General features: G+C 42.7%; 1 protein-coding gene across 1 annotated transcript in view; it reads left to right on the forward strand.

The window, feature by feature from the left end:
- The first annotated feature begins 1618 nt into the window (after positions 1-1618).
- LOC108507720 (myosin-1B-like) overlaps positions 1619-10533 on the forward strand; it is a 19317-nt gene continuing 10402 nt past the window's right edge. Inside the window, exons 1-17 of the mRNA XM_017835938.1 lie at positions 1619-1840; positions 1928-2071; positions 2163-2319; positions 4228-4255; positions 4354-4468; positions 4551-4643; positions 4742-4805; positions 4889-4987; positions 5088-5191; positions 5277-5415; positions 5775-5893; positions 5981-6130; positions 6731-6901; positions 7137-7443; positions 8088-8173; positions 9412-9499; positions 9595-9712. Coding sequence (XP_017691427.1) covers positions 1637-1840; positions 1928-2071; positions 2163-2319; positions 4228-4255; positions 4354-4468; positions 4551-4643; positions 4742-4805; positions 4889-4987; positions 5088-5191; positions 5277-5415; positions 5775-5893; positions 5981-6130; positions 6731-6901; positions 7137-7443; positions 8088-8173; positions 9412-9499; positions 9595-9712 — 2186 coding nt within the window. The 5' untranslated portion in view covers positions 1619-1636. The remainder of the gene's footprint in view (positions 1841-1927; positions 2072-2162; positions 2320-4227; positions 4256-4353; positions 4469-4550; positions 4644-4741; positions 4806-4888; positions 4988-5087; positions 5192-5276; positions 5416-5774; positions 5894-5980; positions 6131-6730; positions 6902-7136; positions 7444-8087; positions 8174-9411; positions 9500-9594; positions 9713-10533) is intronic.

A 10533-nucleotide genomic window follows, 5' to 3' on the forward strand; every position in this document is an offset into this window, starting at 1 on the left:
GTTCCTATTCCTTCTTTCCAGAATATTTCTGAAGAGAATCTCTCCAAAGCTCTTGTAATAATAATCCTTCTCACTGCTGCTGAGTCCTGAGACACACAAATCTTATATGTCAAACAGGAATTCATAGTAAGAAGAAGAGAAGCCAACAATTCCAAGACCCAGTCCTACTGTTCTATTTGCTGGACAGCATTTCCTCCTTCCAGATTCCAAGTCAAAATATTTATAGGACTTTTATTCACATAGCTAGGAACACTTCAGATATTTCTAAATATATCCACGAGCCCAAATGGGAATCATGCACTCAGTCTACTTTGCCAAACAATGCTTTGCCAAAAATTTTTTGACCTACGAAAGAGGAGGAGGGAGTTGAATGAGCAAACCAGAACCTATAAAAGTGCTCATAGGACAAGTCTGTTCTGTCTCTGTGGAAAGATTAAAGGTAAGAGTATGGAGGACTGGGTGCTGGCAGAATCTCACTGCATTCCTACTGCTTGTAGAACTGCTTTCCTTAAAGAACTGTCTGTATCAATAGTCATTTTGATTCTGCATTCAAGTCACCAGCATATTTTTCCCCTATGACTTATCCTTTGGAGTCTGTGCAAAGATAAGAGGCAAGTTGCATTTCTCTTTTTCAGTATTGACCATCTTCCAGCCTGAGAGTCAGCTGGTGTCACAAGAGGTAAGACTGATTTACCTACTCTATAGGAATAGACTCCAAGTTGGCTTTTTTTATGCACCTGTAAGGCCACTTTCCATACCCCTTTACATCTATGCACACTAATGCAGTGCAATTCTACCTAACCTGTGCTTTCTAAAAGAGCAAATTTCCTTTCATAACTGGGTTGGACACATTTGTTTGGTATCTGCTGGGAAATAATTGACCTCTTACGCACAGAACTCTTAAAAGCAGATTGAATGCAAACAAAATCCAGGAAAGAGAAGGTGAAAGACCAGCACATTTTAAGTTAAGATTTTGTCAAATCCCTCTGAATGTTTTTTATTAATGTATTTTTTTATTTTCCTCCTTTGGTACAAGTTAATCTTAAAAGATTAGCTTGAACTGAAAAAGGCAGAACAATTGGAGGAGACAAAGTCTGATTTATAACTGAGGAAAAATGTTTGCATGGACAACTCATACCTCTGCTTCTGCTTACTCCACATCTTCTTCCTTATGTTGCTCCATCTCTATAGTTGATAAAAATTACATGGTCTAAAATGGGCAAGACAGAAACAATACAAGTGGGCTTTCATAATTTCGATAAGATGACTTCTCTTGGTATTTCTTCTGCTTCTGCTTGGTATCTTTGCTGCATCTTTGAATAGTCTTGACTGTGCCATCAATCCAACTTTTCTGTATAGCTTACTGAAACACCACGAGATCTGAACTGAACACATAAACTGCAATAAGAGAGAAAAAATTTAACCTTAATCAAAGAAATCTTTCTTCTTTAAGACCTAAGTAAATTAAAAGACATCTAGGGTGAAAAGCAGGTAGAACAGAGAGGCAGACTGTAAGAATAGGCAGAGCAGAAAACTACCAAGATTCAGGTCTCCGGTACAAAGGACTTTCTTCCTTCCCTCAGCACTCTGCCTCCACTCCAGCGCAGTGCCTTGCTGCATGTCATAAACCACAGCCATGTCGACAGACGCCGAGATGGCCATCTTTGGGGAGGCGGCTCCTTACCTCCGGAAGTCAGAGAAGGAGAGAATCGAGGCCCAGAACAAGCCTTTCGATGCCAAGTCATCCGTCTTTGTGGTACATGCAAAAGAATCCTATGTGAAAAGCACAATCCAGAGCAGGGAATCAGGGAAGGTCACTGTCAAGACTGAAAAGGGAGAGGTGGGTAACATGTAAGATTTGTAAACAGCCTTTTATTCCCACTCTGGTTCTGAGTTGACATGCTTGTCCCTTCCTGCCCTCTGACAGACCCTGACCGTGAAGGAAGATCAGATCTTCTCCATGAACCCTCCCAAGTATGACAAAATTGAGGACATGGCCATGATGACCCACCTCCACGAACCCGCTGTGCTGTACAACCTCAAAGAGCGTTACGCAGCCTGGATGATCTACGTAAGTGGCAGCAGCAGCTTCCCTTGGGCAGTTGGAGGAACTGCTCTGCCAGGCCCAGGGGAAGCCAATGTGCTGTGTCCCTTCCTCACAGACCTACTCGGGTCTCTTCTGCGTCACTGTCAACCCCTACAAGTGGCTGCCCGTGTACAACCCGGAGGTGGTGTTGGCCTACCGAGGCAAGAAGCGCCAGGAGGCCCCTCCACACATCTTCTCCATCTCTGACAACGCCTATCAGTTCATGCTGACTGGTGAGTGGCTCTCAGGGTGATTTCATCAAAAAGATATTTTAAAAGTGTTCCCAGAGTTTCCCTGATAAATCTGATGATAATATCTAAGTAGGTCATTAAGGTTTATTTCAGTCATGGCATTATTAACTTTTAATTTAAACAGGATTTTTTTCACATCAGTATTTCTAAAAGGGATGTACAGTACCCCTGATACTGTGTCAGGAAAAACAATAAGACAAACAATGGACTAGGTGGAGCAAGGAATATAATTAGGTCTGTAATGAAGCAGTGAAAGTGAACAGGATATGAAATCCATATACATAGAAATATGTGAAAATTCTGTCCAATGATCTAATTCATCGAAGGGCCACAGGAAACATCAATAATAGAACTGTTCAGATTTCTCTTGACAAAACCATGTAATGAAAAATGAAATAAGGTTATGTATTGTTTCCACCTTTTCATTTCTTTCTCTGTGCTATTGAGTTCAGAAGTATTACCCATCATCAGGATTCCTTTGTCATGGGTCCTTACTCTCCCCTTCTCTACTGCTCTAAAACCAGTCCGTGCAGCAGAAAATTAAAACGATTTACTGTATGCAGGGGAAAAAAAGACCATAGAGTGGTACAGAGAAGTAACATGTGGCTCTTCAAGCGTCTTCAATGTCCATGGAACAGTATTATAGAATTACAGAATGGCCTGTGCTGGAAGGGATCTCTAAAAATCACATAGTCCTTCCCTATGACATTTGTAGAGACATCTTCCACTAGATTACATTGCTCAAAGCTCTGTCCACCATGTCCTGGAGCACTTCCAATGATAGGATATTGACAACATCTTTGGACAACCTGTTACTGCGGCTCACATCCATCATCATAAAATCTACTCTCTTTGAGTCTATAAAGCTGTTACCCCTTGTTCTGTCACTACAACTTTGGTAAAAAGTTGTTGTCTTTCTTATAAGCCCTCTTTCAGGACTGAAAGGCTGCAATAAGACATCCCTGGAGCCTTCTCTACCCAGGCTGAACAATCCCAACTCTCTCAGCCTGTCTCCATAAGAGAGATGTTCCAGATCACAGATCATTTTCATAGTGCCCTCTGGACCCACCCTAACAGGTCTGTGCCTGTATTGCACTGGCAACCCCAGATCTGGACAGATTATTCTATGAGGCATCTCACAAGAGTAGAGGAGAGGGGCAGAATCACCTACCTTGCCCTGCTGGCCACATTTCTTTTCATGCAGCCCAGGATCGGATTGGCTTTCTGACTCCAAGTGCCCATTGCCAGTTCATGTCCAATTTTTCATCCTTCAGTACCCCCAAACCTTCTTTGTCGGGTTGCTCTCAAGCCAGTCACCCCTCAGCCTAGGCTGATATTGGAGACTGCTCCAACCTCGGTGCAACACCTTGCATTTTGCCTTGTTGAACTTCATGATGTTCACATGGGCCACCTTCGCAATCCTGGCAAGGTCCACCTGGATGGTATCCTTTACCACAGGTTTATAAACTAAACCACTCAGCTTGGTGTGGTCTGCAAATTTGCTGAGGGTGTGCTCAGTCCTACTATGTATGCAGGTATTAAACAATATTGGTCCCACTGCAAATCCTTGGAGGACACCACTCATTAAAGTTTTGGACATGGAACTCTTGACTGTAACCCTCTGGATGCAGCCTTCCAGCCAGCTCCTTATCCATGTAACAGTTCACCCATCAAATCCATACCTCTCTAATTTCAGATCATGAACACTGAGTATATGTTCAGAGGTAAGAAAGTGGTGCAAATTACTTTGCAAGGAATTGAAATTGAAAAAAATCTCCTTAGGAGTAAACAAAGAAATAAAAAAAGCAACTTCTTTTTTCTTATCATTGTAATTTTCAGTATTTTTGTGTTCTTTGCTTATAAAACCTATTTTTTCTGCCTCTTCCCCAGATCGGGAGAACCAGTCCATCCTGATCACGTACGTACACCCCCTGCTCGGGTCCCTGAGGGGCTGCCCAGGGCCAGGGCCCCTCCTGCCTGACCACACGCTCTCTGCTTCTCTCCTTGCTCTGACAGCGGAGAATCCGGTGCCGGGAAGACTGTGAACACAAAGCGTGTCATCCAGTACTTTGCAACAATTGCAGCCAGCGGGGACAAGAAGAAGGAGGAGCAGACATCAGGCAAAATGCAGGTGAGGTCCCTGCAGGAGTAGGAACCTGAAACTATCAAATTTATTTAGGAGCTAAATCATGACAAGAAGATTTCCATTTTAGGGGACACTTGAGGATCAAATCATCAGTGCCAACCCACTGCTGGAGGCCTTTGGAAACGCCAAGACCGTGAGGAACGACAACTCCTCGCGCTTTGTGAGTTGTTACCTGGGACAACAGTTGAGATCGACTCAAATATTCTTGCAATTGGTATTGGTAAAATAGATCTCGATTGACTTTTCTGCTGCTTTCAGGGTAAATTCATCAGAATCCACTTTGGTGCCACAGGCAAACTGGCTTCTGCTGACATTGAAACATGTAAGAGCCCCTCCTGGCCTGACCCCCTTCCTTCCAGCCTTCCTCAGTTCTTGTGCTTAACTCTGTCCTGCCATCCTTGCCAGATCTGCTGGAGAAGTCCAGAGTCACTTTCCAGCTCAAGGCAGAAAGAAGCTACCACATCTTTTATCAGATCATGTCCAACAAGAAGCCAGAGCTGATTGGTAGGAAAGATCACTAACTCTTCCAGGCAAAGGTCACTGCATTTAACTCCTTTATGTGCCAATTGCATTTGACCCGTGTCTGTTCTGTCCCTATTTTCAGAGATGTTACTGATCACCACCAACCCATATGACTATCAGTACGTGAGTCAAGGTGAGATCACTGTTCCCAGCATTAACGACCAGGAAGAGCTGATGGCCACGGATGTAAGTTCAGAAGTTTTCTAGGTGAACTTTTATTTCTCTGACCTTTAACAGCTGGCGTACTTACTCTAGTGACACTTTTTTTCAGAGTGCCATTGACATCCTGGGCTTCACTCCTGACGAGAAAACAGCCATCTACAAGCTGACAGGGGCCGTCATGCACTACGGGAACCTGAAGTTCAAGCAGAAGCAGCGTGAGGAGCAGGCAGAGCCTGATGGCACTGAAGGTACCAGCACAACATATACCAAAGCACTGTAGACACCAAACACTCACGAAAAATACAGGCAGCAATTCAGGGTCAGAATCCTTGACTCAGCCTGTGCATTTCCCCAGTGCCAGTATTGTAGAATAGAAGTGTGTCCTAACCAGACACACTGTTCTCTGGAGGAACACAACTCAGTGGAAGCTGCAGATTATTTTGACCATTGTAAAATATTAAGTCCAGTGACTACTAAAGAATGTTTCCATTAATATGTTTTTTATCTTTACTAATAATTTGATATTTACTCGAATTTCCTTTTGATAATTTTTTTAAGAAACACTAAGGTCTACTTTTACATTAACAATTGACTTTTGGGGCTTTAGTTGCTGACAAGGCTGCCTACCTGATGGGTCTGAATTCAGCAGACCTGCTCAAGGCCCTCTGCTACCCCCGAGTCAAGGTGGGGAATGAATATGTGACCAAGGGCCAAACAGTGCAGCAGGTAACAAAACCCCCGTTCTGTTGACAAATCTCTAGACTTTCTCTTCTACGCTGCATGAAGCCTACAAGCCTTCTGTTTTACATTTAGGTGTACAATTCAGTGGGTGCCCTGGCAAAGGCTGTGTTTGAGAAGATGTTCCTGTGGATGGTTGTTCGCATCAACCAACAGCTGGACACGAAGCAGCCCAGGCAGTACTTCATTGGTGTGCTGGACATTGCTGGCTTTGAGATCTTTGACGTAAGGAATAGGGGTTTATCACTGTGATTTTTGAAGTAACTCTATTATGTGCTGAAGTACTTACCTTTTTTTTTCATAAATGGTTTGATCCTTTCATATTCTATCTAAAGCATCATGATTCCAAAAGGTTTTTAATTGGGAATAGATTTTTGTGTTGCACATACGCCAGTGGAAATCTCTAAGGGCAATTTTTCAACCTATTACAAGCAGTAGACTAAGATGGCATTTGGTACCTAATAATGAGACACTAGTTCCACAGAAAAAATTTGTGCTTAGAAGGCTTAGGACGTGCTTTGATATCAGCACTTGAAAATGTTGGATACACTGTTGTGCTGTGGACGATCCTGTAACTGAATTAACTCAGTCTAGTAGATATCAAAACTCATAAATTTTAATCATTGAGATGACCTAAGCTTCTAAGGTCATAAATATATGGAGAAAGTTTAGCTTGAGCAAAGAGACACACTAGCAGAAGTTCCAAACTCCTCGATGAGTAAAGAAGGAACACTGGCAGATTCTCCTGTGTTTGGTACAAAAAGCCAGCACTGTTCTTTATTACTCTATTTACATTAATAGTAATCTCTATTTGTAACTGTGCAGTTCAACAGCCTGGAGCAGTTGTGCATCAACTTCACCAATGAAAAACTGCAACAGTTCTTCAACCATCACATGTTCGTGCTAGAGCAGGAGGAGTACAAGAAGGAGGGAATTGAATGGGAGTTTATTGACTTTGGGATGGACCTGGCTGCCTGCATTGAGCTCATTGAGAAGGTATTTCTGTAATTCACAATGTGAAGTATTTTCAGAAATGCATTAATTTTATATATATTTATAGATGTAGATGGAAAGGGTGAATATTGCAAACACATAAGTTTAGATTATTTTACAATTTGCTGAGTGGAAGAACAATCCCTGAGAGCAGTAATATTGTCCCACTCAGGAATTTATTTCATCTGTCAGTCTTTCTGCCTTTTCACATCTTCCTTCTTCCTTGTGCTTCTTCCAGCCCATGGGCATCTTCTCCATCCTGGAAGAGGAGTGCATGTTCCCCAAGGCAACTGACACCTCTTTCAAGAACAAGCTCTATGACCAGCACCTGGGCAAGTCCAACAACTTCCAGAAGCCCAAGCCTGGCAAAGGCAAGGCTGAGGCCCACTTCTCCCTGGTGCACTATGCTGGCACAGTGGACTACAACATCACTGGGTGGCTTGACAAGAACAAGGACCCTCTGAATGAAACAGTGGTGGGGCTGTATCAGAAATCATCCCTGAAGACCCTAGCCTTACTCTTTGCCTCTGCTGGAGGAGAGGCAGGTCAGTTCTCTGAAATTCATATTTTCATATTTATTTAATGATTCTACCAGAGCCATAGGGGCCCCCTGGTGGTCTAGTGGTTAGGATGCGGCACTCTCCCGGTCAGGGAACTCCTCCGGGCAGATGGAGCTCGTCAGCCCTGTAAGGCCATCCATCTAAGAGAAGGTCACTCTAAACAAACCTACGTCCTGAGGACCTCGCTGCCACCGTCCGAGCTCGCTCAGCCCCAGCAGATGAACTGTAGGATTAAAGGGTGGGCTCAGTTCAGCGTACACTGTGTCTCACCTAAAAAAATCCACTGCGCATGCTCGAAGGGTAAAGACCTTTCCCAAATCTTCATTCGCGAAGACTGGCCATGATGACCAGAGTCATGAATATCAGCTAGTGTTCTAAAGAAACTGCATGTTGTGCAGAGCCTCCCCTCGCTTGAATTTATTAATAAAGAAAAAGATCCAATGTATTTTAGGCCTTCCACTCAGCCATTATAGTCCCTTGGATTATCACATACCTTTAGTCCTGTGCTCCTTCAGATTGAGTGTTGACTCTATTGCTTTCTAGGTTCCATTTTTATCATGACTGGTATATATGAACAAACTTGTTCTATAAAAGTTGTAAAATCATCTTTTTTTTTTGGTGTTCTTCAGAGGCTAGTGGTGGTGGTGGTGGTGGTGGCAAGAAGGGAGGCAAGAAGAAGGGTTCTTCTTTCCAGACAGTGTCAGCTCTGTTCAGGGTGAGTACAAAAGTCATTCTCTCTACTTTTTCCTGAGTTTTTTTGTTTGGTTGGTTTTGGTTTTTTGGCAACAAAGCCATTTCACTGCACCTGTTAAAATTTTTTTGCATCAAGAACATCTCTGGTTATTCATAAAAGAGCTGACAGGAAGTCAGCTGAGGCCAGCTGAGGAAGATACATCTTGATCTTGCCTCTCTTCAATTGCTGGAAAAAGTACATAATTCAGGCTACAGTTTTATTTATTTACAAGTACACTGGTTGGCAGGATCAAGCTCTTCATCCTCTCCCTTTGCCATATGAGGACAATGGTCGATCTGGGTACCTGCCTCAGGGAATCTTAAGTCTTGATCGCACATGCAAATGTATGTGCATTTGCACATGATAATATATAAGACATAATACCTAACACATTGTTTTCACACGATTCTACATATGAAGACAAGGCAATAGAGAAATGCCAAAGCCAATTACCTTTCTACCAATGGGCAGAGCTTAAGGCAGACTGAAACACTCTTGTTTCTGCACTTGTGATATGTAACTAGTATGTGGCACCCTGAACAGTTTCTCACACTGTGAAAGAGGTGTTTGCCTGAACAGCTTTGCCCTTGCTCCAAACCAGGGCTAAACTGAGATGTGTTAGGACCTAGTTAGTAAAACTGATAGCTAAAGTCAGATATAGTTCCTGGATTTGCTTTTAAAAGCACTTCTACAAAGGGGTGCTGCAGGGCCTGCCACTCATACCTTTGTTCTACGATTTCTGACCCCCATTCTCACTGAACAGGGAATCTTTCCTGTCATGTCCTGCTCAATCTTTGTCAAATGTATCTTCACAAGTAGCATCTAAGACCATTAAGCTTCCCTTTCCCAGCCTTCTCTGCAAACACGGTCCTTGTCCCTCTTCTCTTTTTGTTTTTTTCTGATCACATCAATAGTGTCTTCCACAGAGTAAGGATCTAGAGATTACAAAGAATCATCTTTTACTCAAAATTACGCTTTTTGCTATGAATAACAAGTCACCATTCTCCATAGATGTCCTGGCTCAGTGCATGTATCCCTCTGTCTCATAAAAACACATGACTTTCTCTCATGCTCAAGAGTGAAAGGCAGAGAAAAAATTCAGATGGCTTTAGTTGGGAATTACAAACCCATTAACACCTTCCAAGACTTTACTCACATCTGGAAGTATAACTAAAGAAGTACCATTTCTAAATGAAAAATCTTTGCTCATTAACCCACAGGAAAACCTGAACAAGCTGATGACCAATCTGCGGAGCACTCACCCCCATTTTGTGCGCTGTATCATCCCCAATGAATCTAAAACACCTGGTAAGAACCCCAAGTTCAGAGAAGAAATAGTCTGATAAAGCCATTATTCTCTATGCTTTATCATAAAGTATCAAATGGTTTTCTTATTTGCTCAGGTGCCATGGAGCACGAGCTGGTGCTGCACCAGCTGCGCTGTAATGGCGTGTTGGAAGGGATCAGGATCTGCAGGAAAGGATTCCCGAGCAGAATCCTCTATGCTGACTTCAAACAGAGGTCAGTCTCCTTTCTGCTTCCCATTCTATCTTTGTTGAAGAAGTTTTACGTCTTAAATATTTTAACACTTCTGGATATTTTTTAATGCAAACTCCTTCCAATTATAACCGAAAGAGAGAAGTTGGAATGCATAACCAAAGGCAACATGCATGGTTAGCAAAAGAGAAATTGTTGAGAAATTAAGAGTGTCAGGTGTCCTCACCGACCACTGTCCGTCACGCAACTGAGCTTTGCCAGGGTCTCTGAGTACGAAAGCACAGTAGAGCGACACAAATCACTGATTACAAGATTAAAACCAGCAGTTTGGGATGTGGTTTCAATATGTTCTCAGGTAAAAATTACAAACTCTCTCAGAGTTCTTTGGTCATTGTATCAGCTGCAAGTTTCAGGGGACAAGGCTTTCCGCCTATACACATAGTGACAATGTTCCTCTGCAGCAATTTTCTACAGCATAGTTGTCATGGTTTGAGATAGCCCCAAAATCCAATCCCCTAGTCTAAGCCCCCTCCCACATTTCAACCTAATGTGAGATGGGTTTTTCCAGACAAAACACACCAGACTCAGAATGGGGAAAGGGAATATATTACAATGACTGTACAGATAAATACCATATCACATTATACACACGATCACAATATCTCTACCATGACATAAAGTATTTACAATGGATCAGATCTCCTCTCCCCTCCAAATAAAAGTCCAGGAGGGAAAGAAGGACAGATCCCTTCCAGTCTCTGAACAGCAGGAGCATCTTCCAAGGCAGCAGATTTAAGTATGGCAGTCAGGATTTTTGTTCTTTCTTTGTGGAAATTCCAACCCCG

This window comes from Lepidothrix coronata, unplaced genomic scaffold (genome assembly GCF_001604755.1).
Source record: "Lepidothrix coronata isolate B3197 unplaced genomic scaffold, Lepidothrix_coronata-1.0 Scaffold267, whole genome shotgun sequence".
NCBI lineage: Eukaryota > Metazoa > Chordata > Aves > Passeriformes > Pipridae > Lepidothrix > Lepidothrix coronata.